The 27,805-nt window shown below is 53.8% G+C and overlaps 11 protein-coding genes across 11 annotated transcripts; 5 read left to right on the top strand and 6 right to left on the bottom strand.

Annotated features, from left to right (window-relative positions):
• Window positions 1-593: 593 nt before the first annotated feature.
• Window positions 594-1,757, bottom strand: SETTUDRAFT_163854 (uncharacterized protein). Its single transcript, XM_008029415.1, has 2 exons — window positions 1,725-1,757; window positions 594-1,651 (listed from the first exon to the last, which is right to left on the bottom strand). Coding segments are annotated over exons 1-2 (930 nt in total). The 5' UTR covers window positions 1,727-1,757; the 3' UTR covers window positions 594-723.
• Window positions 1,758-1,927: 170 nt separating this feature from the next.
• On the bottom strand, window positions 1,928-3,838 carry SETTUDRAFT_163853 (uncharacterized protein). Its single transcript, XM_008029414.1, has 3 exons — window positions 3,706-3,838; window positions 3,244-3,551; window positions 1,928-3,198 (listed from the first exon to the last, which is right to left on the bottom strand). Exons 1-3 carry the CDS (start codon window positions 3,782-3,784, stop codon window positions 2,068-2,070), a joined length of 1,518 nt encoding a protein of 505 aa, XP_008027605.1. The 5' UTR covers window positions 3,785-3,838; the 3' UTR covers window positions 1,928-2,067.
• A 191-nt stretch (window positions 3,839-4,029) lies between these two features.
• On the top strand, window positions 4,030-6,669 carry SETTUDRAFT_154725 (uncharacterized protein; the record flags this gene model as incomplete). Its single annotated transcript, XM_008029413.1, has 6 exons — window positions 4,030-4,098; window positions 4,270-4,553; window positions 4,602-4,869; window positions 5,233-5,697; window positions 5,794-6,425; window positions 6,510-6,669. 6 exons carry the CDS (start codon window positions 4,030-4,032, stop codon window positions 6,667-6,669), a joined length of 1,878 nt encoding a protein of 625 aa, XP_008027604.1.
• Window positions 6,670-6,978: 309 nt separating this feature from the next.
• On the bottom strand, window positions 6,979-8,826 carry SETTUDRAFT_154724 (uncharacterized protein; the record flags this gene model as incomplete). Its single annotated transcript, XM_008029412.1, has 6 exons — window positions 6,979-7,413; window positions 7,463-8,193; window positions 8,248-8,330; window positions 8,385-8,498; window positions 8,556-8,626; window positions 8,680-8,826. 6 exons carry the CDS (start codon window positions 8,824-8,826, stop codon window positions 6,979-6,981), a joined length of 1,581 nt encoding a protein of 526 aa, XP_008027603.1.
• A 1,288-nt stretch (window positions 8,827-10,114) lies between these two features.
• SETTUDRAFT_179674 (uncharacterized protein) lies at window positions 10,115-11,687 on the top strand (the record flags this gene model as incomplete). Its single annotated transcript, XM_008029411.1, has 5 exons — window positions 10,115-10,418; window positions 10,476-10,580; window positions 10,633-10,863; window positions 11,003-11,145; window positions 11,204-11,687. Exons 1-5 carry the CDS (start codon window positions 10,215-10,217, stop codon window positions 11,685-11,687), a joined length of 1,167 nt encoding a protein of 388 aa, XP_008027602.1. The 5' UTR covers window positions 10,115-10,214.
• Window positions 11,688-11,794: 107 nt separating this feature from the next.
• SETTUDRAFT_32360 (uncharacterized protein) lies at window positions 11,795-13,911 on the bottom strand (the record flags this gene model as incomplete). The annotated part of the gene is made up of 3 exons (XM_008028831.1): window positions 11,795-13,267; window positions 13,326-13,647; window positions 13,706-13,911. 3 exons carry the CDS (start codon window positions 13,909-13,911, stop codon window positions 11,795-11,797), a joined length of 2,001 nt encoding a protein of 666 aa, XP_008027022.1.
• Window positions 13,912-14,370: 459 nt separating this feature from the next.
• On the top strand, window positions 14,371-17,160 carry SETTUDRAFT_179673 (uncharacterized protein; the record flags this gene model as incomplete). Its single annotated transcript, XM_008029410.1, has 5 exons — window positions 14,371-14,666; window positions 14,719-15,583; window positions 15,630-16,197; window positions 16,251-16,730; window positions 16,797-17,160. 5 exons carry the CDS (start codon window positions 14,371-14,373, stop codon window positions 17,024-17,026), a joined length of 2,439 nt encoding a protein of 812 aa, XP_008027601.1. The 3' UTR covers window positions 17,027-17,160.
• Window positions 17,161-17,190: 30 nt separating this feature from the next.
• SETTUDRAFT_42278 (uncharacterized protein) lies at window positions 17,191-18,035 on the bottom strand. The gene is made up of 2 exons (XM_008028900.1): window positions 17,917-18,035; window positions 17,191-17,868 (listed from the first exon to the last, which is right to left on the bottom strand). Exons 1-2 carry the CDS (start codon window positions 18,004-18,006, stop codon window positions 17,200-17,202), a joined length of 759 nt encoding a protein of 252 aa, XP_008027091.1. The 5' UTR covers window positions 18,007-18,035; the 3' UTR covers window positions 17,191-17,199.
• Window positions 18,036-20,015: 1,980 nt separating this feature from the next.
• Window positions 20,016-21,923, bottom strand: SETTUDRAFT_163849 (uncharacterized protein). Its single transcript, XM_008029409.1, has 4 exons — window positions 21,877-21,923; window positions 21,595-21,826; window positions 20,437-21,548; window positions 20,016-20,392 (listed from the first exon to the last, which is right to left on the bottom strand). Exons 1-4 carry the CDS (start codon window positions 21,914-21,916, stop codon window positions 20,190-20,192), a joined length of 1,587 nt encoding a protein of 528 aa, XP_008027600.1. The 5' UTR covers window positions 21,917-21,923; the 3' UTR covers window positions 20,016-20,189.
• A 784-nt stretch (window positions 21,924-22,707) lies between these two features.
• Window positions 22,708-24,226, top strand: SETTUDRAFT_32355 (uncharacterized protein; the record flags this gene model as incomplete). The annotated part of the gene is made up of 2 exons (XM_008028830.1): window positions 22,708-22,865; window positions 22,915-24,226. 2 exons carry the CDS (start codon window positions 22,708-22,710, stop codon window positions 24,224-24,226), a joined length of 1,470 nt encoding a protein of 489 aa, XP_008027021.1.
• A 1,064-nt stretch (window positions 24,227-25,290) lies between these two features.
• SETTUDRAFT_163847 (uncharacterized protein) lies at window positions 25,291-27,054 on the top strand. Its single transcript, XM_008029408.1, has 2 exons — window positions 25,291-25,848; window positions 25,896-27,054. Exons 1-2 carry the CDS (start codon window positions 25,527-25,529, stop codon window positions 26,903-26,905), a joined length of 1,332 nt encoding a protein of 443 aa, XP_008027599.1. The 5' UTR covers window positions 25,291-25,526; the 3' UTR covers window positions 26,906-27,054.
• Window positions 27,055-27,805: the final 751 nt, after the last annotated feature.

Here is a 27,805-nt window from a genome sequence, read left to right as displayed (position 1 = left end):
TATTCGACGGAACTGTTTGACACCCCTCTTTTGGGTCTCGCTTTTCGGTCGTCTGGTGTCGGCATCATATCATGTGTATCGGGGGCGTCTGCTTTCCTCTCTTCCTTCCTCTCCTCCTCCTTCTTCTTCTTCTTCTTCTTCTTCTTTTAGGAGAACAGCAAGGCCGGGAAGTGGGAGAGAGGGAGATAATTCCTGCTTTTCTGTCTTTTGTGTTGGAAGGGGAGGACATGGGGACATCTTATGGGTGTACAATGCTGGCAGCGGTGCTGCTCAGTGTTATTACCCGCGCAAAACAAAGGGAAATTCTGTGTCTTGGGGGGGGGGGGGGGAACCTCGGAAATTAGACGACTATTTTGCAATATAATCATGTTATTTTGAAAACGACTTTTGCTTTTGTTTGGCGTGAAAGTATGAAAGTGTGAAAGGGGGATGAGTGGGCTTGTTGTGATGACATGTCGATGTCGATGGTGAAGTGCGTGGGAGGCAGTAAACTTTACTCTAACAATGGGGCATGGTGATTTTCTCAGTTCTACGAACACTACGTTTTGAATATTTGCATCCAGCGCAAAAAAAAGACATAAAAAACATCCCTCAAATTCTACTCTTACAAACCCACAAGTATGCCAGCGTTTCAAGCTGAAAACTCCAAAACACGCCAGATCCCAGATAATCCTACAAAACAATCATTGCCCAAAACCTCGACATGCAAATAAAGACCTTTGCCTAGATAGACTCGCCAGTATCAGCCCTTGGTCTTGCTGCATCGCCCGTAAACGCCCATGCAAGGCCTTCGGTAGGCGTCATTGCCCTTCGTCTCTCTATCGGACTCCAATCCATGCCAGGAGCAGGGAGTCCCGCAATAGCAGCATCGTCTCTAGCTCTCTGTCTGATACTGCCCGCAGCCTGTGTCGCGCCATCATTTGCAGCAGAAGCGTTGGCAGCGGCAGAAGAGTTGTTCAAGCCCTCTGCATCCGTGACTAGTCTTACACCGGCGGTACGCTGGCGCTCTCTTTCTGCGTTCGCACGTTTGCCCTCGGCCTTCTTCTTCTCAAACTCTATAATCAGCGTCTTGAAATAAGTTTCGGCGGCGCTTGTCGCGCTGTAATGTACAGGTGTCCAGCTGTAGCTATTGCTGGCAAGGGGATTCGCTCCGTACTGCAGCAGCATGCGTAGCGCCTTCAGCTCGCCGGCTGCAGAAGCGTGATGCAGTGCTGTGTTGCCCTGGTTGTCGCAAGCAGAAAGAATGTTGGTCCCGTGCACGATCAACGTCGGGATAAGGTGCAAGGTGCCAGACCCTGACTTGCAAGCCAGCATGAGCGCGTCCAGCCCAGCTTTGTTCTTCCAGCCGACGCACTCAGGAAAGCGCTTGGCGAGGTAGACGCCGCATTCTTCTTTGCCTGCCATGGCAGCCAGCATCAGCGGCGTTTCCCAGTCGTTGTTGCGGCTAATCATGCCATCTTCGTGCCCGACGTCAACGAGATACTCGGCAATGGATGTGAAGCCATGCTTTGCGGCCAGGTGCAGCGAAGTGTTGGAACGGTCGTCAAAGTCTGGGTTGCGCAGATAGTTGAGATTGTTGCGGATGATGCGCTTGACCAGCGACAGGTCGTTGAGGAGGATGGCGCGCCGGAGACGACGGGGTACGTCAATCCTGGTCTTGTGTTAGAGGTGGTCGAGGACAGATTTTCATCTCGAGATGATGGCGTGCTGATGGCATTGCTTACATGGCTGGCGCAATCAAGCATGATGCAGTCTCCAGGAGAGCACCAGGGCCGTGTTCGCGTCGTGACGTGAGGTCGAGCCGGTGTGGGGCAGAAGGGTTGGGGATGGGCCGTGGGCGGACTGCGGGGGCTAATTCACGGAGGCTTGCTGCAACGGGCTAGCACTCGCGCCGATGTGCGCCATGGATCCCTTCTACTACATCAGCGACGGTGTGCATTCAAGTCTCTTCTATTCATGCATCATTGACATGTTGATCTAACTCATGTCTGGAGCGCCCTCAATACCAGTCCGTACATGGCCGCTATCTTACACGCCCCACTGCCAGACCTGGACTGCAACGCTGCCTTACAAGCCCTCAAAGTCGCCAGCCGCATCGTCCTCGTCAATATCGCCATCCTGAATCTCCTTGGCCAACTCGCGTTCTCTCTCTCGCGCCTCCTGGGCGTTCTTGAGTTCCAGGCGATGTTGGTTCATTGGGTACCGCATTGCCTTGACACACTCGTCGTGCAGAGTCAGGCACGCCCGAATGCGCTCGTGGAACGCCTCGCCAGGCTCCCGGGTTGCATAAATGTCTCCGGCTACCTTGGTCTGCATGAAACCCTTCTCGTGGTCAATCGACGCCTCAATCACACCGTCGCGGATCGCCTTTGCGACAATATACTCGGCCGACTCCTCGCTCTCGAGTCCGAGACGGATGCAGATGTCACGGAGCGAGATGCGCGAGTACGAGAGCGACAGCATGCGGATGCCCGTCTTGATGACGTTTTGTCGCAGGCGAAGGATCAGTGTGTAGGTGCCGTCGCGGTGGAAGACGGACGATGACTGCTGCACTACCTTCAGGAAGCCTTGCAAGTCGCCCACACGCACAGCCTGGACCAGGCGGAAGTAGGGCTCCATGGCCCGCTCCAAGCGGGGCTGGCTGAAGACGTCGCGCTCGGGAATGTCACCCATCAGCAGCTCCACAACGCAGAGCAGCTTCATCGAGGCCTGGTAGAAGCCAGTCGCGCAGTGCGCAGATGGCGACTTGCGGGTAGCGCTCGTCAGGTGCTCGTGCGCCTCGGTGTAGGACAGCTGGATAGCCCTTATGCGACCAAGGTAGTACAAGTACCTCGCAACCTGGTTGTTGGGGGCATTGGGCGGGAATTGTGTCTGTGCCACGAGCAGATCGGCTTGTGTGATGTCGGCGGTCGAGAGGTAGTTTCGGAGCAACAGCGTCGTGACAGACGCCTGCGTGTCTGGGTCTTTTCTGAGCACCGCGCTTCGGAGGGCAGCGAGGAGCTTGCCGCGGATGCTGATGACGGGCGACTGCTTCGACGGGGGCTTGGGGTCCATCTCCTCGTGGAAGAGGGAAAAGTAAAAGTAGGCTTTGGCCGCCAGCGAGTCCAGTGTCCGCCTGTTCAGCTCTCGGATCTTGTCCACCAGCTTCTCAGAGAACTCGGCGCCCTCTTCAAATTCCTTTTGGTCGTACAGATAGACCTGTGCCTGTCAGTCGCTGCTCGCTCAACAGCGTGGCAAACATACCTGTATCAAAATGGCTATGTAGACGTCCACCTCGGGCAATGGCTCCTTGGTGCTGTTCTTGTTGAGCTGCACCTCCTCCTTGTACTGGGACACGACGCTCTGTATCGCCTCGCCATCCATGCCGATGTACTCGATGAAAGTTCGGGCCGTGGCGTTGTTGGGCGAGTATGTCAAGATGACGACGGAGCACAGGACGCGGTCGGTGAGCCTCTTGCGGAGAGACGATATCGAGCGGAGCGCGCGCAGCGTGAAGCGGGTATCGAACTGGGCCACGGCGCGCTCCAAGAGGACAAAGTTGCTGCGGATATCTACCGTCGTCGGATCAGCACGCCGGTACAGATACTTGCAGGCCGCAATCTCGGTGGCGATGATGTGGTTCGGACACATCTTGCGGACGGGCCAGGCCGTCGTGCAGTTGGTACAGGGGCATTTGGAGGTAAAGGGCATGGCTGGGCTGCTTACCAGCAATCGTCTTCTGCTCGACGTTCTCGCTTTTGGGCGCCTCGCCCGCCGTGACGACGCCTTCCATGCTGTCCGCCATGATGGTCGCTCTTGAGGGTTGTGCGGATGGATGGAAGGTGCGGGGGGAGTGTCTGGGGGGAGTGAGAGCTGGGGGTTGAGGGCGAGGGTGGGTTGGTGTTGATGGTTGGCTGAGGGTCGAGCTCCCAGCTTCACTGACGCCAGCGCGGAACGTCGGGGAATAGTTATCGAGCACCGAGCGCCCGCCATCCGTTGTTTACGCCCCGCGTCGCCCCAGCATGCCCGCTTGTGGATGCATTGCACACCATGACGCTTCTCGACGCCCACCTCGAGCAGATCTCGCTGTGCTCGGCGTCTATTGCTGAGCTGCCGTATGTCCGTCGCCCTTTCACCACGCCCCCCGACTGAACACGTCCCAGATTCGCCCCGCCAAAGATCTTCACCAACGCGTTGCTGCAGAACCATGATATCACCAGCCTGATTCGGGACACGGAGCTGCACGAGCGAGCTCTCTTCTCTGTCCCGCCACCCCCAGCAGCCACCAAGCATACAGAGCCAGCGCCATCGGCAAACAGACGCAACACCATATTCAACCCCAATGGAGGTGCTGGCACCAGCATATCCGGCGGCGGTGCCAATGCTGTAAGAGCACCTAGACGTAACACGGCTGTCGCCGCTGTTCTGGGCAATGAACTGGTAGAGAGGATACGGAGAGGTGGTGGCGGGGGTGCTGGTTCAGGCTTGGGCTACAGAATGTACAACCCCAACAACAAGAACGAAGTAGACGTTGAATCGCTACTGGAAGGAGCCGAGAAGCTGCTTGGAGTCTAGTGGGTCAAGTCAAGCGGCAGCAATAGCAATCTGCTAACAAGGAACAGCCCGATACCAGGCGTGGCCGACAAGATCGCAGCCTTGCGCCAACGATATGCCCAGGTCGCTGCATCGGTAGACTACTACGAGGAGCGGCTAGCTGAGCAGCAGGTCCAGCTTGGCAAACTGAACCGCTCGCGCGAAGACTACATGGACGAAGATGACGAGGTCCAAGACGAACCCGAGCCAGTTGCGCCCCTGACCGAGGAAGACCTGCGACGCGAGGAAGAAGAGACGCGCCAACTCGAGAAGAAGAAGAAGGAGCTCGAAGCCCGGGTCCATTCCATGTCGAGAGATATTTCAGGTCTGCGATAATTTGCCAGCCTTACGATAAGCACCTAGACCCAAGAGTTCAATAAGATACCCCATTTCTTTCGCCCCGAAAAGCCTTGGTATTCGCACGGATAGATTGGCACTTCCAGTTCGGGCGGGGTAACCGCCTTACCCACGATGAAATGCTCGCAACGTTGGTGGCCTAATGCTGACCGCATTAGCCTATCAGAAGTGTGGATACCTTACAAGAACTGACGCATAAAGGCTCGAAAGACCAGTCGCGAGGGTTCTTGGGAAAGCAGTTTGTGATCAGACAGTACAACTACCACCATGATCGACTTTTCCCTCACACCTGAGCAAAAAGAGCTCCGGGCTAATGCCCAGGCCTTTGCCCAAAACGTACTATCCACAGCACCGTCTCTCTACTCAAACCTCACCACACAGACGGAACGATTTCAGGCCACCCTGCCTATCTACCAAAGCGCCGTCTCCGCCGGCATCATCAAAGGGCAAATTCCCGTGCCTCTAGGGGGCACCTCTACTGGACTCATTGACGCCGCCCTCGTAATTGAAGAACTCCACGCCGTAGAGCCAAGTACCGCCATCACCATCTTGGGCACCGGGCTAGGCCTTACGCCTCTAATCTTAGCCGGCAGCAAAGAGCAACACGAAAAATTCCTCACGCCATTCCTAGAACAATCTGGAGAAAGACTTGCCAGCTTCGTGCACAGCGAGCCCCAAGGGACCGCCAATTGGCTTGAAAAGGGGGCTCCAGGTTTGCAAACTACAGCGTACATGGAAGGCGATGAATGGGTGATTAACGGAGAGAAGGTATGTTTGAATCGCCTATCTAATACTTGTTCACACTGCCCCTAACCACCAATACTTCTATCCAACATTCTGCACATCCTCACAATAGCCCTCTAGCTCTGGACCACCAACTCAGGCGGCTGGGACCAACGCGGCGCCGACCTCCAATGCATCGTATGTCGGCATAGCCAACCCAACGTTCCTCAAGACGCAGCATGCGACCCCGTCTCCAACATCCTAATCCTGCTCGTGACCCGCGCCGACATTGCCAACAACACCCCTGACGCCTACCGCGTGCTCAGCGACCCGGAACTCGGCGGCCACAAATCCGTCAACGGCCCGCACTCGCGCTTCACGCAGTTCAAAGTCCCCGCTGCGAATCTTCTCGCGGAGCCCGGGACTGGCGCGCAGGTCGTGGAACAGACATTTGGCATGTCCGCGGCCATTGTAGGCGCAATGTGCATTGGCGTTATGCGGCACGCCTTTGAAGCCGCGCTGGCGTTCTGCAAAAACGAGTTTCGAGGCGGAAAAGTAGCAGTGTTGCAGCACCAGAGCGTGAGCGATCGCCTCATCGATGCGAAGATGAAGATTGAGGCCGCGCGCGCGCTGACATGGAAGGCGATGAGTGTGCTCGAGAGCAAAGAAAGCGTGCCGTGGGAACAGAGATTGGAAATCGCGCTTGAGGCCAAGATTTGGTGTACCGAGCAGGTGACCAAGGTGGTGCTGGAGTGTATGAGTGTTGTGGGAATGTAAGTTCTTTTTCTCTTGTTTCTTCATGGGCTTATTGACGAGATTCTTCCGTTTGGGACAGGGACTAACACTGGATTGTCTAGGAAATCGTATGCGACCGATATGCCGTTTTCAAAGCTACTCGAGGATGCGGCGTGTCTTCCGCTTTTTGATGGAGGAAATGTCGGGGTCAGGAGACGGCAGCTTGATAAGATCTTTCAGCAGGATGGCTATCAGCCTTGGGGCGCGACGTATCCGGCCTAATCGCAAAGACGGCGGATATCCATGTTGTGGAAGTTTGTTGGAGCTTTATTACGATTGGATGCGTGCTCACGCGAACGAAATCTTCCGAATGGACTATCACCTCTTTTCCGGCCATGTTATGGAGCGTATGAAATTTGGATTCAATGTGAGTATGAATGATGCCGGAGATGCTTGATTTAGATATCATAATGTAGCGCAGGTCTCTCAATAGCACAATGCTGCTCAACATCAAACGTTCCACCGTGTCTATTTCTTTTGACCTGTTTCGTATCACGTCGTATTTCCAGCCTTAGCACACGATCTGCGTTGCTAAAGGGATTTCTTAACGTATTCCACAGGGCCATTGTACTTGCTCCTGCCGTAAAGGAAGTAATAAACCGAAGAAAAGACAACCATGCAACCGAACATGACAGGAGACCAGTTCATCTCTACCACCGAAGGGTTCGGTATTTCGGGGAAGGCGAGGAAGACCAGAGCGAGCATCGTGTAGAGGATAGCACAAGCGTTGATGACGATGCCGCATTTTCCGAGATCGAAGCGAGAAGGAAGAAGAGGTTCTCCGAGCAGCCGCTTCCGGAGCATACAGGAAATACAAATAATGTCGGAAATACAGCCGCTGAGTCCGCCCAGGGCTATGATGATGTTGAAGGCGATTGGCGAGCCGATGATGATGAGACAGATAAGTGACGAGGATGCAAACGTGAAAATCACAGAATTGACGGGAATGTCCCAGCCTTCGGGGACCTATTGAATATGTTAGTTGGAGTTACAAAGAAAGGAGAGGATGCCGTACGTGGGCGAGCCAACCTGAGCATGGGAGTCCGTCGTCGCGAGCAAAGGACCAGAGTTGGCGCGAAGCGGCAGTCAATTGATTAATGCAACAAAACAGAAGCATTATACAGACTGCCACTGTCATGATGTTTGTAGCTACCTTTGACCCGGTCGCATTCATCAAGATCTGGATCCAGGGCTGGCCAAGTGGAGTGTTGAGGATGGAATCAAGATCGCTGCCCAGCGTACAGAAGATGGTGACGGTCATGGTGAAGCCTAACACATAGTTGACCAGGGAGGTAGCCACCATGGCTCTTGGAGAAGTGTAGGCGGCATCTTTCACTTCCTCGGCGAGATGGACGGCCAGGTCGGATCCGCCGATGGTAAGTATGGGACCAAGAAGGCCGACAAGGATAGCAAGGCCTCTATTACCCCATCCACTGGGGTCTTCGAACTTGGTGAATGTGTCCTTGACATCGGAGCGCGGACCCATGACCCAGAGTACAACGATGAAGGCGAAGAAACCGAAGACATGGAGGACAAGCGCGACGCCTTCCATCAGTGGAAGTTTCTTGATAAGGAGCGTGTTCCACACGATTGAGAGCACAATGATGGAGATGGCCATCAGAGTGCCATGCCAGCCTTTGATCACGTACGAGGGGTTGTTCAACGCAATGAGACCTTGGATCTGCTGGGTGACGGCATAGGCAGTACCAGCCGTGCCTACTTGCCACGCCGTGACAATCAGCCAACCTAATTCGCCTAATCAGCATTGCGTACCCGGTTCCAGAACGGCACGTGGCATACCAACGACGTAACTGACAAGTCTTTGTTTCGATTTTGGCGCCAGTTCGGAAACCCAATGGTATTGCCCGCCCGCTGTAGGCATCCTGCAGATGTTCGTTAACTGTGGCCCTATCGGTATGGGTGCTCCTGTTGCTCACATCGACACCATCTCACCGAACGAGAGCGTAACGCAAAACATGCCGCAACAGACGACCACGAGCATCCAGATGCCGCCAGCAGGGCCGCCATTGAAGAGAGAAATGCCGATACCGCTTGAGTACATGTCAGTGTCCTTCTGGTATTCGCCGATCATTGGGTTGGCAACGTACATCAATGCGTATTCCCATGTGCTGCCGAGAACCACACCAAAGCCGAAGATTGTGAGAAATCTAAATTGACGCTGATAGGCTGTCAGCTTCTTGTCTTCTTACCGGACAGCTTGTTCGAGCGTACCCTAAGAACTTGGAGCTTTCCCATACGATCCATGTCCACTTCATCGCCGTGTGTGCCTTGTTTTTCCGTCACGGCAATCGCATTTGCTAGCTCGAGGCTATTGTGCGAACGGGCCGTTTCTGACGGACCCTTCATCATGTCTTCCATGGCTGCTGAGAGAAGGGCACCAAGCACACAAACGAAAAGATGTGAACGGCGACCAAAGAAGAATCGGTTTGGCAAGGCCACTTCGCGTCCATGGTACCAAGACCTTTATTAAACACCGTCAAAACTTCCTCCTCCCTTGCAAGAGACAGTGAATCCTGACTGGGTGCTCCCGAGGAGTTGCACTGAGCCGGTGGAACGTGCCGATGCCGTCTGAGTCGGAAGCAGAAATTCAGAACATGATTGGCGTAAACTGTTGAGGAGGATCGAGGCAGCATGAAAAAGAGCAGGGCCCTGATTGTCCCACAAATGCTTTTTGCTGTGCCATAGTGAAGTGGGACTTGCTGGATGCAGCTTGGTCTGGTGGTCGACTGTGCCTCACTGGCGCATCGGGAAGACGACTATCTGGGCAACTGCACATATGATCGCTGCCCGTTTGAATTGATACGAAGACATCCATGTGGAGCTAACCGACGAAAAGGCCCGTTGATTGTGCAAAGTCGAGGGGTAAAGAGAATGGCGCGATAGCTGTGGGATATGCCAAAGTCAGGGGCGTAACAGATGCCGGAACTCCCACAACGTACAATCAGCGTCGAGCACCAGGCTCCACCAAGCTGTCAAGCGGGAACGCAAAGCACATGGAGAGCGGGTGGCGCGGGCGGCTCGTTGGCGGCCGTGTGGCGAGGAATTAAGCAAGGGGGTTGAGTTAGCGCAGAGGCCGCCTAGGCGAGGCGGGATAAGGCCAGCCGAATCGGCGTGGGGATAAGTCCTCGAATCATCAGACCATTGCCTTTGCTCAGCGATTAAGAGCGTCCGCGGAGTCATGCCAGGCCCAGAACGAGATACCCGCCGCCAATCTTCTCGGTACGATGCTTCCAGGACCGACTCTGGCACTGTTACCGAACACATTTATCCGGTCCACTTCTTCCACCCGCCTCTGATAATGTGGCACAGCCAGGCTCTCATTAATGCAAACCAAGGGTCTAGGACTCGAATTCTACGCAGATTCACAGCAAACTACGCTTTGGACAAATGGCTTTGGAAGAACAAGAGAAAACCATAGCAGGACGAGTCAGCGCCGTGTTTGGGGTTTATCACGACATGCACAACTTGTGCGCAAGGGGCGTCTCCAAGGAGTAATTTCTCGGATCAGCAAGCCTGGTCGGAGACGTCAGTTGGATCTCGCAACTCCCAGGGTCTCTCGTCCTATAATTCGCAATTTCCAGTGTGATGGAATGATATCTGTGGCACAGCTCACGTCTCTCACATGCGTCTGTGCCTCGTCCTTCCTATGCTCTGGTACCATGTACCGAGTAAAAAGTACTCGGTGCCGTTTCTCGACGGTTTGAAAAACCCCCACTCGCCCGTCTCCACTCTGCTGAACGTACAGCATGGCATTTTCACACATCTCCCGACTTCTGGGCAGAGAATCGGACTATCGCTTCTCTCGCGTTACCGCAAACGACCATAGCGCTGGACTTTGGATTACCACAATACTATCGATTATTTACGCCCTTTTGGTTTTTGCAGTGCGTATTGGATACACGAAGCGGAGGGCCCATGCTATTGATGATGTTGTGGCTGCTTTAGCGCATGTACGAAATTCCGTGCTTCTCTCGGTCCTCGATACAGCCTAGCTCATTGTACTACAGATTATAGGCCTGGGGATGTGGGGAGTTTTGTTCAAATCTTTGGGGAATGGCCTTGGGAAATCATATCGGGTCCTCGACGATGCAGAAATCTCCCAAGTACAGAAGGTTAGGGGACATGTTGGATATTTGTAATAGCACAGGCTGACGGTGCTATCAGTCCTTCTTTGCAAGCCGCATCTTGCTCTACATCGCACTCACCCTGTCGAAAGGCTCGATTCTTATTCTCATTCCCACTGTTTTCTCGCGAAACACGGCGATCTCGTACATAGCAAATGGCACTGCGGCCATGCTCGCCGTATGGTGCTTGATTGGAGTCATTGCAACCCCAGTCGTTTGCTCAACTGAAGTCATCATACCAAAACCTGGTATCGGCCATTGTACCAATTTTGTGAGTCGTATATTTCCATTTTCTACCAAAACCTTATGATTGCCCCGGTCTATATCGGAATCAGCACCTGTGGAATCCTGGAAACTTGGCATAGAAGCCCGTAATGCATTTCTCTATAGTACGCGCACTGACAATGCAGATTCCATGGCTCCAAGTCCTTACCGTTGGCGATATCGTTACAGAAGTAGTCATAATAATGTTGCCCATGGTCGGGTTGTACAAGACGTTTATGAACTTTGCCGACAAAGCTACCGTCATGCTGGCCTTTTCTACCAGAATACCGTACGTCAGCAGCCATGCGAGTGATTTTACAGCAGTCACTGATGCCGCAGTGCCGCAGGAATATCGCATTTTCCCTCATGTATCTATTTGCGTATTCCGAATTCGTCAACAACGCGTATCCAGCTATCAAAATCGTGGCAACAGTCAGTTGGCAAAGCGTTCTTTTATCGTATAACCTCATGTCGGCCACAACACCCCTGCTCAAGGGATTTACGGCGGGCTTGACGAGCTCAGGTCTGTCCTTGGACTATGCTCGAGACCCCACGACGGGCGGTTTCACCGGAGTGCAAGGGAGCTTTGAGCTGGCCTCGATTGCACAATCGAGATCGAGGTCAAAATCAAGAGCTCCGATTCGTGAAGCGGCATCGCAAGCCCAGAATGCGCCGTTTCAAGAGGATCCGGAGCTCAGGGCCAAGATGACGGAACACAAATCAAAACAAGGAACAAAATGCTTCCACGATGAGAGCGCATCCATGGCCAGCCACGACTCTCGTCAAATAATGATCAAGCAGGACTGGGAGATTTCAGAAAATTACGAATAGCGGCATGCAAGATATCCAGCAGAAACGAAAAACGAAATGGAGTTTTGAGGGTTACATCATGTTATTTTCTTAGTTTTATAATATCTGAACAAGCAGCCATTGAAGAGCTACAGCATTATGAATTCACTTCCAAATGCTTGTCTCCCAGACCTCCTGGAGGAGCTCGACAGCGCTATCTGGCGCGGCTCCAAAATCTCGAATAAAACCTGCGACATTCCACCGGAATTGAACCAGATTTTGAAGATTGTACCGTGGGCAGCATTCGAGAGCTTCACGAACAACTGCACGAGACACGTGAGCCACTTGTCCGTACTCCTGTAACTCGGGTCTTCCAGCAATTCAATGGCGTCAATGATGATTATGACGACGGCGTGCTTGGTGGAACGCAAGAGGGCCTCGAGGATCTCAAAAGCCAGCGGAAAGGTGCTCAACGTCCCGTCCAGCTCCTTCCAGCAGACATCCTGCACCGATGCGCTGCCTGGCTCTATGGTAGGTGGCAGAATCTCGATCAGTTGGCGTATCAGGCTGTACACCAGAGCCACGAGCTCGATCGTCTCTCGCGTGCGGCCAGGAGGCGGCGCTGTGTTTTTGAGTGAGCAGGAATACGAGCACATGGGCAGACCGGCTTGACGGATAACAGTCGCGTATTGGCCGACGGCACTCGAGCTGTACGCGTTGTCTTCAAAAGGGTCCGTCCCAGAGGTATAAAGAATTTGGGAATCAGTCGCTACAACCCATGAGCGTATCCGATCTGCTACATCCGCATCTGCAAATGCCGCATGGCCCTCGGAAGACCCGGGTATTGTGAGTTTGGCGCGGTCGAAGTAGTCTTCCAGTTGAGCTGAGCTTAATAATACGGCATCTCGCGTGGTTTGGGAAGCAGGGGCAATCTCATAGTCTCTTTCTGTTGCTTTGCGCGACACGAGCCCTCGGCCGAGCACACGCATTTCGCCATTTTGTGCCTTGGAAGCATTGCCCAAGTCCTCGGGCCAAGAGAGTTGTCTTCGGGCGTCCTCTTCCAGGATGCCTCTGACTGCCGATCCCATATCCTGGCGTCTCATCTTACTCCAAGTTTCCATGAGTATGTGACTCAGAAACTGCTTGTCCTGGAGTTCGTTTCTCCGCTTTTCCTCGAGCGCTTCGTGAAAGCGCTCGTAGCGTCGGTCCAAAATGCCACGCTGAGCGGCATCCCTCTCCCGGAGCTCGTTCATGAATCTATCAAACTTGCCGTCCATTTCTTCCAGATAGAGTCTGTTGATCTGCGCGTCTGCTTGCGCCCGAAAATCCGCTTCGTCATGCACTAGCTTTGCCAGTTTCCGTATTTCCTCTACTTGGTCGTCGAAGAACTCGAGAAGGTGCTCGTTGAAGCTACTCAGGGCGCGTTGTATCGATCTTTTGGTGTACCAGTTGATGACCTCTCCGAGAAACGAAAATATCTGGCTGTAGATGCGCCACATGTAGCTTTTCATGGTATTGTTCTCGAACAGCCATGAACGCTTCTCTATTGCGGCAACGGCATCGTTTATTTCGACCAGTGCTTTGGGTAAAGCCTCCATGACTTTGGTGTAGCCTTCCGAGGCCTATTCCGTTGTCAGTCCATGTTTGCCGGCGGCAGTCCTTTTACTGAGCATAACAAACCTGCAGCACGGTGGCGAGCGCCCCATAAAAGACCGAGACGTAGTCATTGCTGGATGGCAGCATTTTCAGGGCCGTAGAGTGTGATTTGATAGTGTTGCAAAATGTGCGAAGGTGTTTAGTAACACGGCGAAACGTTCCTTTCTCTTGTTTGTGTTCCAGGCGGACCATCAAATCCTCGACTATCATTGTGACATCCTCGCGAGTCTCTATTTTTCTAGAAAGCACGCCCCCAGGTTGAGATTTCTGGACACGCGCAACAAACTCGTGCATGGAAAGCTGCAGCGAATTTCTGAGTTGATTGAGTTTCTCAAGCTCGTGCGGCCTACATGCATCTGGTCAGCGGTGGCAGTCACACTTCTGCTCCTCGTGCATTATCGTACCTGGTAGAATTGAGATATTCATTGATTTCTCGAATACGCTTTTTCTGCTGACTCTCCTCATCCTTGACGTTTTCCACGAGGGCTCTCTCCAGCTCTGTTTCGCCGTCCGAGTCGTCTCCATATTTTGCCTTGATGCGCATGGAAAAGGCACGCACAATCTCTCGTGGCACAAATTGCTCTTCTTCCGATGCTTGAAAGGTCGCCATGTTGAGGCTCTACTAATATGCGCATCGGTTACTATCATTCACATAGCCTTATACATCCCAAGAGGCTTGCGCCCAGCCTCTTGTCAGAATGGGGGCCTAAACATAGCACTTTGGCGAGTGGCCCCTGATACGAATGCGGCTTGTGCATGTGAGCCTGGTTATCGGTCAAGTTCACGCAGCAGGGGTCGGTTGGGTAGGAAATTGCTCAGACTTGTGTCGCACGCTCTTGGTCCTTCGATATACCCCGCTTCCGTTGGTCAATCTGGGACTGTCATCGGATTAGCGCCGTTACTCAGATAATGCAGTCAGACCCAAGCGTTCATGAGGTGTGGGGGCCATTCGGCTGGGCCTGAAACCCACAGGGGTTCTGGGCATGTTATGAAGACTGTTTATATTGAGAACAGTCTTATTTTTTCCCACTTTTTGAAATCTATTCTCTTCAATCTCAAGTACCAGAGCATGGCGGCCACTTCATGCCCGATCGAACCAGACACCGCATTCCGAGATTCAGGGATTGGGATGCTACCCACGGAGAATACCAGTGGGCATGTCCCAAAAGACTCAGTCGACGAACCCAAAGTGACGAATGGCTGCACTGAGACGAATAGATCCAAAGATGCCGAAACCCAGCAGTCTGCTGAGATAATATATGAGATTCGCTACCAGAGTTTATCAGGGGAGCATCTGCACAGCCGGCCGTTACAAAAGCGGGCTCACGAGTTTGAACAGCCTGTTTCGGTTCAATCACCGGTAATGTAGGCGGATATTCATGAGCTATTCATGAATTCTGAAATGACTGCGTCTCAGGAAGGTCGTCGATGTTCGAAGTACCTGGCTCGAGATTGGTGCCCCGGAATTTTCAGGTAACAAGACTGCCGACACCAAAGACGCCTCACAGCAATCGGCAGCAGCCCAGGATAAGCTCAAAAGCGAGGCGAATATAAAGCTCCCGCCTTTTGAGTCCCGCCTTGGGTCTTACATCGAGATTACGTCGCCCGCGGTGTTGGAAGCTCTGCGATGCGTTATCGACTACGCACCAGGGTACGAACTGGGAGCAAGGAACGTCCGGATCAACTGGCCGTACTCACTCCTAGTCCACTACGACGATGCTCTGGCCAAGTACCAGGAGAAATTTGCGACTCCCGATTGCACTGGCGTGGCTTGCCCGGGCAAGTACGCCAACAACCATATCAGCGTGGTCAGGAACTTTGTAAATGACGCAGTTGGCACGGCAATCGAGGACGAGCGCAGGCGACACGAGAGGGGCATGGCTACATTCGACATGCTATGGCTTCTTCTCCGACCTGGAGCCGATATGCTGTTTGACGAAAACATCATAGGCGAGTACCAGCCATATGTAATGGGGTCAATGAGATGTGTTGTTTGCGACGGGACGATTCGATCCTACGTCGTCACCCTCTGGAACATGAGAGCCAATTCATTATACATTGGTCCCAGTTACGACACGTTGACAATCGAGCCGTTTGCCGGGGAAAAGAAGATCAGTTCCCTGCCCGTCTATCCGTTTGAATTCCGCACCAAGAACAGAGTCTGGGGCGAAAAGGAAGACGCCAGGCAGTATTTCGAGGAGAGGGGTAAAGTGTTCTTCCAGCTGAGGCGGCAGGGTTGCTGGGACTTTCGCGGATACACTACTACATTTCCGCGGCGGCCGGTACGTCTCTCGGAACGACTTCTTGGACAGTTTTGACGAGTGCTAGATTGAGGGACTGGTGATATCAGATCCCGACCGCTATGTTGCCCAAGAAGGTGTCGACGAGGCCACTCTTGCATTGAACTTTGAGACGGACCACGAGCTGTTGTTTGACCGTCAGTGTTGCGAAAACTGCCGCACAATCATCAGCTCGCAGCGCAAACCATACAAGTTCAGCGGCTACTCCAACATCAATCCCCTTAATGTATCAGGGCTTTCAGATCACCAATACTTTCTTTGTAATCGCAGCACCCATGCCTATGTACTCAAACAACGCAACTGGAGTGACCTGGACGTTTCTGGATTCCGCCCAGCCCATTACGACAAGTCTATCCTGGACACGCTGGTCATGGCCGAACCGCACGTCAAGCAGCTGATCCGCAGTCTGACGCACAAATACCTCGTCGGACTGCAAGCCGAAGCCGAGCGAGAAGCAAAGTTCAACGAAAAAGCCGCGGATACGAACGAATCAGTCTCGAAAAAGACATGGTCGCCCGACTTTGTCAAGGGCAAAGGCGAAGGCCTGATTTTCCTCTTGCACGGAAAACCAGGCGTGGGCAAAACCTACACAGCAGGTAAATGCAGCCTTTCTGACGAGCGATACGAGCTGGTACTAAGTCGATCCTAGAATGCATTGCCGCCAACGCCGGCCGCCCTCTCCTCACCATCACATGCGCCGACATTGGCACGGATCCACAGGAAATCGAAGAAAAACTCATGGTCTTCTTCAAGCACGCCAAAGCATGGAACGCCATCCTGCTCATCGACGAAGCCGACATCTTCATGGAGCACCGGCGCGTCCAGGATCTCGAGCGCAACAGCCTCGTCGCGGGCTTCTTACGCGCAATGGAATACTATCAGGGCATTCTCTTCCTGACTACAAACCGAGTCGGCATGTTTGACGAGGCTTTTATATCCAGAATCAATCTTACCATTTACTACCCCCCGTTTACCGACAAGGCGCGGCTCGAGGTCTGGGAGTCGTTTTTCAATAAGCTGGAGCGCGAGCGCGAGGGCGAAATTAGAGTGCATAATAACACGCGCGACTATGTCGAGGAGTCGGAGGATCTCAAGCGGCTGCAGTGGAATGGACGGGAAATCCGGAATGGTAAGTCTACGGCGTGTTAGCACTTGCTCGTTTTTCTTTTTTCAAATGCTAACATTGTGCCAACAGCCTTCCAAATCGCTGTCTCGCTCGCTGAAACCGAAGCCGAAAAAGACTCTAGAGGCCGCATTGTCATCAAGAAAGAGCATATCCAGGAAACAGTCAACATGTCCAAGTCGTTCAAGAAGTATCTCAAGGACCTGTACCACAAGGATGAAGATGCGATTGCGGCGCTGAGGGGGAACCGGAACGACTCGAGCCATAACGTTACGAAGTCGAATGAAAAGGGATACCGTTGATAGGGAGAAAAGCTAGTGGTTTCTTGAAGAAGGCGTCTTGGTCAGGGTTGTGAGTGATTTTGAGGATGCACAGCGCTGTACCTTGTATACAAAATCAGCAGGCATTGTTTTACACAATAAACATTTTGAACGGCTGGAAACAGAGCCTATGTTTATTCTATGCAGCTTACTCATTACACCGAGAACCCCGAATCAATACATATATTCTGGCCCGTCATACTGCCACTCATGATCAGTGTCCGGACCTGGTCCGCGCAATCCTCAACCGTCGCCAGCCTCTTCAGTTTGGTATTGTTAATCGACGCATTGCGTTTCGCCTCTGGAAACTTGAGGCCCCACTCGGTGAGCAGCATGCCGGGGCTAATGCTGTTGACGCGGACGCTGGGCGCCAGGATAATGGCCAGGCTCTTGATGAGGTGGATCTGCGCGGCCTTAGTAACGGCGTAGGGGACGCTGCTGCCGCTAGGCTTTACGCCGGCGATGCTGGCAGTGGAAATAAAGCAGCCCTCGTTTGCAGCAAGAGCGTCTTTCGCCGCGTAGGCGAGCCAGAGATGGGATTTGACGTTCATGGTGAAGCACTTGTCCCAGTCGTCGTCGTTGACTTGCTGCTCGATGTCTGTGAAGGTCGTCATGCGCGTCCACCCGGCATTGGATACCACCACGTCCAGACGGCCCATCTTTTCAATCGTTTCCTTGACGAGGCTTTGCACTGACGGCTTTGACGACATGTCGGCCTGGATCAAATGGAACCGCGGGCTGGCCTGCGAGGAGCTGCCGGGTATCGACGTGAGTTCCTTGATGAGGGATTGTGCGCGCTCCGAGTTGGACGAGTAATTGATCACCTGACTGCGTTAGAATCCCCTTGCATGACACATGGTGAAGCCGCGTACCACACGGAAGTCTGGTGCCAGCACGCGGGCTATCTGGGCTCCCAGGCCTGCTGAGCTTGCCGTGATGAGGGCGACTTTTGCGGCAGCCATGATGGGTTGCACTTTCCAAGATGAATTTTGACGGACGCCCGGAAGATTTGAGATTTTGCCGGAAAAATTGGTGTTTACGGGGAAGTCGCCATGGTGTTTATCGACGGCCGGCAGTCGCGGGGTAGTCGCGGGGTAGTCGCGAGGTCGGCATTCCCTCATCGGGAGTTGACCGCGGAACATTTCCGCGTCGTTTTTGCCGACTTATTCCTCGACTTTTGGGTTATTTGACTCGATATTTGGACTCCTGCGAAGAAGACGCATCATGCAAGAAACGATTTACAAAATTTGAATATGTGGAAAGTCGTGGTTTTTGTTCCGGACATTCAGCCTGTGCGCACCTTCCAAGATCGTAACCGTGATACCCATGGCCGCAAATGTCCGTAAACCTTTACCGCGATCAAAAGATTAACTCTTATCCTTCTACAAGACATGTTATGAATCGCCGGATCTCTTATTACCCCCATATTTCATCGCATGCCCGTCAGAGTTTCCGTCAGCGCACTGCTAGCTTCCGGGTGCGCTGGTGCAGCCGGAAAAATCGCCCCTGCACCTTCCAAATTCGTGACAGTAACACCCCGTCTAACAAATGTCCGTAAACATCTACCGCCACCAAAAACTTTACTATTTCCTTCTAGAAGCAATATTATGAATCGCTGCACCTCAAATTACCCCCGTCTTCAATCCCATGCCCGCCATAGCTCCCGTCAGCGCGCTACATAGGTCCGGGTGCGCTGGTGCAGCCGGAAAAAATCGCACTTGGGCAGTCGCAAACATCGCACCTCCCACTCCAGGCTAAGCAGGCCTTGCGCAAACCTTCTTCGCAGCCGGCGGACAAACAAACTCGCTGAAAACGCGTGCGTATTCGCGTTTTTCGACAAGCGTGTTCGATGATTCGTGATATATATACATGATTCGGCGTCTTTTGCTCGCGCGGCTTGAAGAGGAGGAGACGGAAGATGTCGACGGAGAAGAGACGGATGCACAGGGAGAAGGACGCTTGGTTCCGTGCGTGTCGACAGCGACGGGCTCGTGGTGGGTTTGCAGCTTCGTCTTCTGCTTCTTGTTGCATCCTGTGGCGGTGTCCTGCGCATCGTGCTCGTCCATATCCGCGTTTGCGTCTGCCGTGTGCATATCGACAGATTGATCTACCGCCTCAAAGCTCTTACGCTTCGCCCCCTTTCTCATCGAAGCTTCCATGGCCAGTTCGGCTGGCTGCTTGCTCTTACAACCAGCATCCCACTCCTGAATCATATCCTCCAGTGTCTCATTCTTCAGAGCTGCCACATCTCCCTTCTCACAAGCCCGACCGAACCCCTTTCGGAAAACCGCACACACAGTCTCCGCAACATTGGCCTTGAGCCCCGGCGCAAAGCGAGTGACCAGCTCGACGCAGCACGCAATCAACGCGATCGCATCCGTCTCCCTCAGCTTCTTCAGCTTGGCTGCTTCAGACGCCGGAATCTTGTTGTAAATGACATTGATGACGATTTCGCGGCAGGTCGGGCAGATGAAAGGGGCTTGGTCGAGTTCTGGGGTCTTGCAGTTGCTGTCGCAGTCCTCGGAGCTGAGGATGTAATGGCCGCATGTGAGTTGGTGTTGGCTGTCGAGTCCGCATGGTTCGATAATGTCCTAGGCTTTCGTCGCTTTTGGCCGAATGGGGATGCGCTGACGGTCCTGCTGGCGTTTGGGCTGCAAAAGTGAGCGACCGGCGTAGTTACTAGACGCAGCTGCAGTGGGATTGCCCTGGGATTTATCAGACTCCTTTGTATTCGGGATCTCGACAGGCGAAGCTGATTCGGTTTCATCTGGCGTTGCTGGAACGGAAGAGGACGCCTGATGTGTCGGGCTGCCCCAGATGTTCATGAAACTACTAATCGCCCTGAACATGTCGACGTTGTGGCTGATGCGTATTGGAAAAGTTGTAGTTGAACAATGCGGCTGATCAGAGCAAGCGTAGGTGAGAGTAATGGACATTGTTTGGGACAAGACTAGTGTAATATACCAGTGCAGAGGCAAGTGAATTGGTAAGATTGAGGTGATGTCACATAATGTACATGGTTTCACCAGCAAAAGGCTGGACTAGTCTACATGGTCTTTGTCAAACGACTGGCGGGCGCGACCAAACAAGAATAGGCAGACCCGCCGGCAGTACAGTTCCTCCAAGTTGCGAGTGGTGAGGTCGATCATTTCAACATTTCCGCATCCACCTCATTGCCAGCGGCCTTGGAGTTGTTGGATTCGGCGATATCCTGCTCCTGGCTCTTCATAGCCTCCAACACTTCAAGCCCCATGTCCGTTCTTGGTCCTGTAAAGTTCTTGCGGCCGTCGACGAACCATTGGAAGGTGCTGATGAAAAGGATAATACCAAAGGCAACGACACAGTAATCTATACTTGTTAGACAGCACTACCGAGAGCATCGGACGACTTACTCATGTTTGAGGACGTTACGGGCAACCCGGGCGGAAACAGGAATAGGACCGTAGTGACAATGGTATATGCGACGCCCAGTAGGTTTGCTGCCCAGCCAAGGGGCTTTGGCAAGACAAAGGACCTCTCGCCTAGCATACTTCTGCCGCGACAGAGGTTGATGGCAACAGGGATGGCGTAGCTCACGCCCAAAGCCACAACCGAGGCGGAGATGAGCGCACTAAAGGCACTGCTGGAACCAATCAAGATCAATCCGAAGAGAATCGTCAGGGTGGCGGCCAAGATGAGCGCATTCAGTGGCTGCCCCAGTCGTGGATGCACCTTTGCAAAGAACTTGGAAAAGGGCAGTCCGCCGTCGCGCGCAAATGCATAAGTCATCCGACTCGAGGTAGTCATGATGGCAGTCTCTGCAAAGAAGACGCAGACCAGGGGAAACATCAACAGACATGTAGCCCCGGCTCGGCTCTTGGTCGCGTTGACAAGGATCTGCAGGAGCGGGCCAGGTGCTGCTGAAATGATGGCATCGGTATCGCCTCCGGAGACGAATAGCAGAACCATGAGGAAAATGAAGCCGGTGGAAGTGCCAATGGCGACACAGTAGATCATAATCTTGGGGCCTTCGACCGAGGCGTTGGGAATCTCCTCAATCATGTGGGCAACGGCATCGTAGCCAGTCAAGCCAAAGCCGCCCTGAAGCAATCCAAGAAGCCAGGCGATGCCATCTGGCCAGTCCGTCTTGTTGATGAATTGGGTAAAGACGAAATCGCCGGACGTGTAGTTGGGGGATGCGCAAGCGAGCACCGTGATACAGATGATGATGAATCCACCAATGGACCAGATGAATGCGGTGCGATTGACATAGGGTAGCAAGCTGTTCATAAAGGCATTGATGACGAACGCGATAAGCGTCCATGCCACATAGATGAGCCAGACCTGCCATGGATGCAAAGTGAACTCCGGATGGTAGAGCGCGACGAGCCCAGAAATGAGCTGTGACGCAAGCAGTCCTCCAGACGTGGTCAAGGCAATCCAGCCCGACACGTTGATCCAGCCCGTGATGAAGGATGCGAGCGGGACCCATTTCTTCGGGGTAATGACGGCAACCCAGTGATATCTGCATCTGGTCAGCGTAGCTCTGCGCGTGCTTGGCTGCGACGTACTGTCCACCGGCTGTGGGGTATGCGGATAGGAACTCGGCGAGCGATGCAGCCAAGGCCAAGTTGCAGATACCGGCTGTGAAGAGTCCCCAGATGACACTAGTTGACCCGCCCGATGGCAGAGCAAGGCCAAGCGAGGTGGAGAGGGCTGTCCATGAGTTCAAGATGGCAAAGGCCAGTCCCAGCATGGACAGGAGACTAAAGTTGCGCTTCAATTCGCCCTTGTGGCCGAGTGCTGTTCAAGTCAATGCCAATTCGACGGACACGGGGTACATGCAGACTTACCCTGCAGCTGGGCCTCATCGTCGAGAGGTTGTGGCTTCATGGCGTCGGCGGACTGCAGAGAGTGTGTAGGAGACAGTGTTGGCGGAGCACAAAGTACAAGACTATCCAGCCGAGCGGATGTCGTGATCTCGGGCGCGGCCGAATGCCGCCAGCCATGCAGGTCATCGACGAGGTGACGCCGGGAGAGGCGAAACTGCTAAAGCTTGACGAAGCTTGATTTGGTAGAGGCCATGATAGCATGTCGTTCGTCCGGGCGAAAGACGGGGTAGCAGCCAATCAGCGACGCGGATTCCGGCTATCTCGCGCTGACCCAGCAGCGTTACATTGCATCCGGCATGCATTACCCGATGCCGCATTGCGCCACGCCCGTGGCCTATCATGCTGCAGGCCGGGCGTCAAGGGCGCGATAGCTCACGACTTGTGTTGATAGCAATAGTGGTAGTGGAGGCTGGTCCGGAGGTCGACGGATAGAGGCAAAGGTTCCGGCTGGGGGCGTGGAGGTTTGTCGAAGCTTTGCGGCTGCGGGTTCCCTGTCTTGGCATCCTTGGCATGGGGACGCACCCGCAGCTATCGTGACGACATACACACGCCCGCCAACAGCTCGCGGCCGAGCCAGCAGCACCGTGTTGGCCGCGAGTGCATATCCATCGCCACCATGTTTCTTTTGACACCGGCAACGGCGGTGGTGCTTGTGCTTGGGCCCATGCCAAACTTTGTTCCCTTGGCGCATACGTCCGCTGAGTTTCAGTCTCCACCTCCAGCTTAAGACGTCCGACGCAGCTCCATCACCATCGCTCTCCATATACATAGATGCCGCAGCCCTGGAACAGAATGCGCCCAAACCGACCCCACGAATACACGCCTCTTCCTCTGGACGAGAAGGAGGTCCTCTCGACGAGCTCCCCACGGCGTCATGACAAAGGACGACGACTACGTACCCGCGCTCTCCAGGCGGTCGTCGCAGCCGCAGCCGTCTACGGCCTCCTGAGGTAGATGGCATCTCAGCTCTAACCAGCAGCTCCTACTGACCCTCTGCAGCGTCTTTGGGTGTTCACACACCAAGCCCTGCGACACGATCGATCAAGGCTACCGCTGCAGCCCCAAGACGACCCACTTCTTGGGCCAGTACTCGCTCTGGTACTCGGTGCCCTCTGAGATCGACGTTGCGCCCCCGAGAGGCTGCGAGGTCACCTTTGCAAACGTCCTCTCCCGCCATGGTGGCCGCGACCCGACGTTTGGCAAGACCATGGCCTACCACATCCTGATCGCCGACATCCAGAATACAAGCACGTCATACCCGGGCAGGTTCAAGTTCCTGAAAGACTACGACTACACGCTGGGCGCGGACGAGTTGACGGATGCTGGAAGACAAGAGATGGTGAACTCGGGCGCGCACTTTTACCGCCGGTACCAGAAGCTCGTCGACGAGAACACGCCGTTTGTGCGCTCCGGCGGCCAGCATCGCGTGGTCGAGTCGGCCCAGCGTTGGCTCATGGGCGTTGCACAGTCGCTGAAGGAAGAGCCCCGGGAAATTGACGTCGTCATCCCAGAGGGTCCGAGTTGGAACAATACGCTGTCGCACGATATCTGCCCTGCTTTCGAAGGCGGCCTACACCACGGCCTGGGAGACCGAGCGCAGCATGTGTGGGGGGACAAGTTCTTGCCGCCGATCCAGGAACGCATCAACTCAGCCCTGGGTACGAATCTGAGCACCACCTCCATCGTGTACCTGATGGACATGTGCCCCTTTGACACGCTTGCACACCCTTCCGCGAAGCTGTCCAAGTTCTGCAAGCTGTTCACGGACAAGGAATGGCGCGAGTACGACTACTTCCAGACGCTGGGCAAGTACTACGGCTACGGTGTAGGAAACCCTCTTGGGCCTACGCAAGGCGTTGGGTACGTCAACGAGCTGCTGGCACGGCTGACGCAGAAGCCTGTCAAAGACAATACCAACACCAACCGCACGCTCGACTCGGATCCAAAGACATTCCCTCTCGACCGTAAGGTGTATGCCGATTTCAGCCATGACAACGATATCAGCGGCATCCTAGCGGCGCTTGGGCTCTACAACAAGACTGCGGCGTTGTCAAACACCACCATTCAAGACACCAAGCAAACTCATGGTTACTCGGCTGCATGGACCGTCCCGTTCGCCGCCCGCATGTATGTTGAGAAGCTGCAATGCAAGCACGAGGAGCAAGAGTTTGTCCGCATCATCGTAAACGACCGAGTGCAGCCACTGGAGTTTTGCGGCGGGGATGACTTTGGCAGATGCACACTGAGTAAGTTTGTGGAGAGCCAAAGCTTTGCCCGAAGTGGTGGGCTTTGGGATCAGTGCTATGATTAGACGCTGTCACGCTGTATACCATGTCTTGACGCATCGTACTTTCTGCAGCGTGGCTTTGTTTGAGATGAATCAATCAGTTTACAATGACCTTGTGCGAGCAGTCGTGTCTTGGTTTGTTTCCTTCACATGGCGCTTTCTCAGAAACGTATGCTTACTTTTACATAAGTCGTCAGGCCAGCACATGAGGCAAATGCATGGCTGGCAATCATTTGCGACTGTACAATAAGGCAACAAACAACGATTTAAGCATATGAGCACTGGGTGAAAGAATACCACTCTCCGAACCAATACAGGATGGGACTGAAAATCACCGTACCAAAGCACATATGGAACGCCTACGGCCCTCTCCAGAGCAAATCTATAGGAATAGGAACATCCAGAGCGACTACCCGGTCTAAGAACTGCAAAATCAAACTCACCCGCTTCCACTACGGCGGTCCGAAGCGCCGGATCAGAGGGCAATGGAGCAACGAAATCACATACGAACAGCCCTGTTTACAACTCACGTGTATAAGCTGCCGGGAATGGTACCCGCATCTACTTGGGGACCAGGCGCTCCCAGGTGCTTCAGGACATGACTCTGACAGCACCAAAGGGCGAAGCGCAAAATCCACAATTGGAGATGAGCACAGTGAGACGTCCACTACGCATCAACCACCAGCAATTACTTACGTAGTCCCTGTAAACATGACGACCAATGTCCCTGTCCCCCCCTCACTGGCCAAGACCAACCCTCGCAAGCACAAGCGGGTAGAGCTTCGGCCAACTCCGCGGAGACGATGCCATGTCCAGCTACGGTTCTTGTCGCGACAAGGCAAAAAGGCCTTTAAAGCCCTTGTTCGGAAGCATCAAAGAGAGGAAAAGAAAAGGAGACGAGGTTGCTAGGGCAGCCCGGGTGTACCTAGACAAGAGATACCAGCGTCCGTCGTAGATTGAGAGCACATGGGATCATCCGAATCGTTCCGGCATGTCGCACGCGCATTCTTACGCATTTCGAGTTCTAGAATCCGTCTCAGAGGGTTGCGATAATATGCGGCCTGCCCGGCAGTGCCAGCTCGGAAAATGAGCATACGCCAAAGCCGCTGGTATCGATTCTTGGCGGGAATACCCCACTCTCGTGAGCACAATCCTTAGTAATGCTGCCAAGCGCCGCCACAGATCCCTGCATGCGCCTCAGACAGCCCACTAAAGCACTTCGCATCTCAGTCATCGCCCGTCCTCCTGTCCACGCGGCTATATAGGCTGCCATGTCTGCCCCTCCCAATGCTGGACACAGCTCGCCGAGACTCGACTCCCCATAATGGTGCATATGGCTAGGTTGCGGGCGGGCCCGGCCGCACTCCGACGGGCTGCTGGTTGTGGCAAACTATTTTCTCGATTGCCCATCTATGCGACCCGGGCAAGAAGTATTGCGACAAACACAGCGAATCGAGAGCTGCCCTCAAGCATCCCTCCCGCGTCGATACCGCAGCAATCGAGCGCAGAGGACCGCAGGGCTGCCATCAAGAATGCGAAGCCCTTTTCGGAATTCCTGACGGACTCGTTCAACCGGCAGCATGACTATCTGCGCATCAGCATCACAGAGCGCTGCAATCTGCGATGTCTGTACTGCATGCCCGAAGGTGCGCCTTGGAAAGCTCTAGACAAAGGATATGGCTGACTGGAACAGAGGGCGTTCCGCTTTCACCGTCCGCTAACATGCTCACCACGCCCGAAATCTTCTACCTTTCCTCGCTCTTTGTATCGCAAGGCGTCACCAAGATTCGCCTTACCGGTGGCGAGCCCACGATTCGCCGCGACATTGTCCCCCTCATGCAGCAAATCGGCAGTCTCCGCCCAAAAGGCCTGCGCGAACTCGCCCTCACCACAAACGGCATATCGCTGCACCGGAAACTCGATGCCATGGTGGAAGCGGGCCTGACAGGCGTCAACCTGAGCCTGGATACCCTGGACCCCTTCCAGTTCCAGATCATGACCCGGCGGAAAGGCTTCGATGCCGTCATCAAGTCGATTGATCGCATACTCGAGATGAACAAGCTGGGAGCAAACGTGAAGCTCAAGGTCAATTGTGTTGTGATGCGCGGTCTCAACGAGCGCGAAATCCTGCCGTTTGTCGAAATGGGCCGCGAGAAAGACATTGAAGTGCGCTTCATCGAGTACATGCCTTTTGGCGGTAACAAGTGGAGCGAGAACAAGATGATCAGTTTCCAGGAGATGCTGGATATCATCCGGACAAAATACCCGGGTCTCCGGCCGGTTGCGGGCCACAAGAACGACACCAGCAAGACGTACGAGGTTCCTGGCTTTGTGGGCAAGGTCGGCTTCATTACGAGCATGACCAACGACTTTTGCGGCACCTGCAATCGACTGCGCATCACGAGCGACGGCAACCTCAAAGTGTGCTTGCACGGAAACGCCGAGGTGTCGTTACGCGACGTACTCCGGCAGGGCAACAACGGTGAACCCATTGACGAAGAAGCATTTGAACGCATCAAGCAAATCGAGATGGATCGCCATCAAGGCCGTCTGAGCGATGAAACCACACTCGGCTGGGGCCAGCGTGAGCGCGAGCTCCTCGACGTCGTTGGAGCAGCCGTCAAACGCAAAGCGGAAAAACACGCCGACTTGGGTGATCTCGCAAACATGGAAAACAGGCCGATGATCTTAATTGGTGGGTGAACACGGCCCCTCTCTTCTTTACTGTCCATCGTTGGGCCTGCAATATCGACAATGGCTGCATGAATGGCGTTTTGAGCGTTTTCCTTGTGGATAACACCGTCGCTTGAGCATCATATCCGATTACATACTCGAATGATATACCCATTTGCCTGCATATCGTCCTCTTATGTGATGTCCATTGCTAACTACGTGTAGGCGACAAGCCCTCCCCAGGCATCGATTCATGGCGGCCTCCCTTTTTACGAACACTACCTTCTCATACCCTTCCCTTTACCTCCAGCATACTCCACGCGTCAATGCCACGTCTACATTCGAGAGCCTTCTTGTCTACGACCGCCATTCGAACCTACAAAAAAAATGCAAAGCGATCCTCTGCATCCTCTATAAAGAGAGATAAAAAAAAAGAAAAGTTCGTTCGCACCAAGGATTTTAAACCGGGATATCGAAAAAAACGCGGCGTTCCCCTCCACATCCGGGATCCCGAAACCTACCGCATACTAATAGCTAGCCAACAGAAGACAAAAGGGTATATAGCGCTGCCACCCCACCTTGAATCCGTGCGACGCAAGTACGACTTGAATGTCGAAAAGTTTGACGACTACTGGCGTCTGGTTGTTCAAGCAATCCTGTCTAGCGGCAGGGGCCAGCACCACAAGTTTCATCATGCAAAGGCCGCACAGAAGCTTGCAACGCTACAGTGTTTGGTGAGGGATAGGCCAAAGATAAAGCATAGACCGTTGATGCACGAGGCTCAGTCGATTGCGGATCGGGCAAGGAATAAGCGCATGGCAGAGGAGTCGCAACATGCTGCTGAGGAGAGGGAGGATCATTTGAGTCATGATCGAGTACAGGAGAATGTTGGAAAGATTGAGCAAGATGCTGTACAAGACGAAGCAGAAG

Source organism: Exserohilum turcica, assembly GCF_000359705.1.
Source record: "Exserohilum turcica Et28A unplaced genomic scaffold SETTUscaffold_3, whole genome shotgun sequence".
Classification (NCBI taxonomy): Eukaryota; Fungi; Ascomycota; class Dothideomycetes; order Pleosporales; family Pleosporaceae; genus Exserohilum; species Exserohilum turcicum.
The sequence above is the reverse complement of the archived record's forward strand: the minus strand, read 5'-3'. Positions and strand labels throughout refer to the sequence as shown.

Excerpts from the sequence above, each read along its gene's own strand:
- SETTUDRAFT_163853 (XM_008029414.1), bottom strand. The coding sequence starts at position 3,784 with ATGGCGGACAGCATGGAAGGCGTCGTCACGGCGGGCGAGGCGCCCAAA. Across the intron at positions 3,552-3,705 it reads CGAGCAGAAGACGATTGCTG|ATATCCGCAGCAACTTTGTC; the intron begins GTAAGCAGCCCA and ends CGACGACGGTAG. Across the intron at positions 3,199-3,243 it reads ACATAGCCATTTTGATACAG|GTCTATCTGTACGACCAAAA; the intron begins GTATGTTTGCCA and ends TGACAGGCACAG.
- SETTUDRAFT_42278 (XM_008028900.1), bottom strand. The coding sequence starts at position 18,006 with ATGGCTGCCGCAAAAGTCGCCCTCATCACGGCAAGCTCAGCAGGCCTG. Across the intron at positions 17,869-17,916 it reads TGGCACCAGACTTCCGTGTG|GTGATCAATTACTCGTCCAA; the intron begins GTACGCGGCTTC and ends TAACGCAGTCAG.
- SETTUDRAFT_163849 (XM_008029409.1), bottom strand. The coding sequence starts at position 21,916 with ATGAAGCCACAACCTCTCGACGATGAGGCCCAGCTGCAGG. Across the intron at positions 21,549-21,594 it reads TACCCCACAGCCGGTGGACA|ATATCACTGGGTTGCCGTCA; the intron begins GTACGTCGCAGC and ends GACCAGATGCAG. Across the intron at positions 20,393-20,436 it reads CGTAACGTCCTCAAACATGA|ATTACTGTGTCGTTGCCTTT; the intron begins GTAAGTCGTCCG and ends TAACAAGTATAG.
- SETTUDRAFT_163847 (XM_008029408.1), top strand. The coding sequence starts at position 25,527 with ATGGTGCATATGGCTAGGTTGCGGGCGGGCCCGGCCGCACTCCGACGG. Across the intron at positions 25,849-25,895 it reads TCTGTACTGCATGCCCGAAG|AGGGCGTTCCGCTTTCACCG; the intron begins GTGCGCCTTGGA and ends TGACTGGAACAG.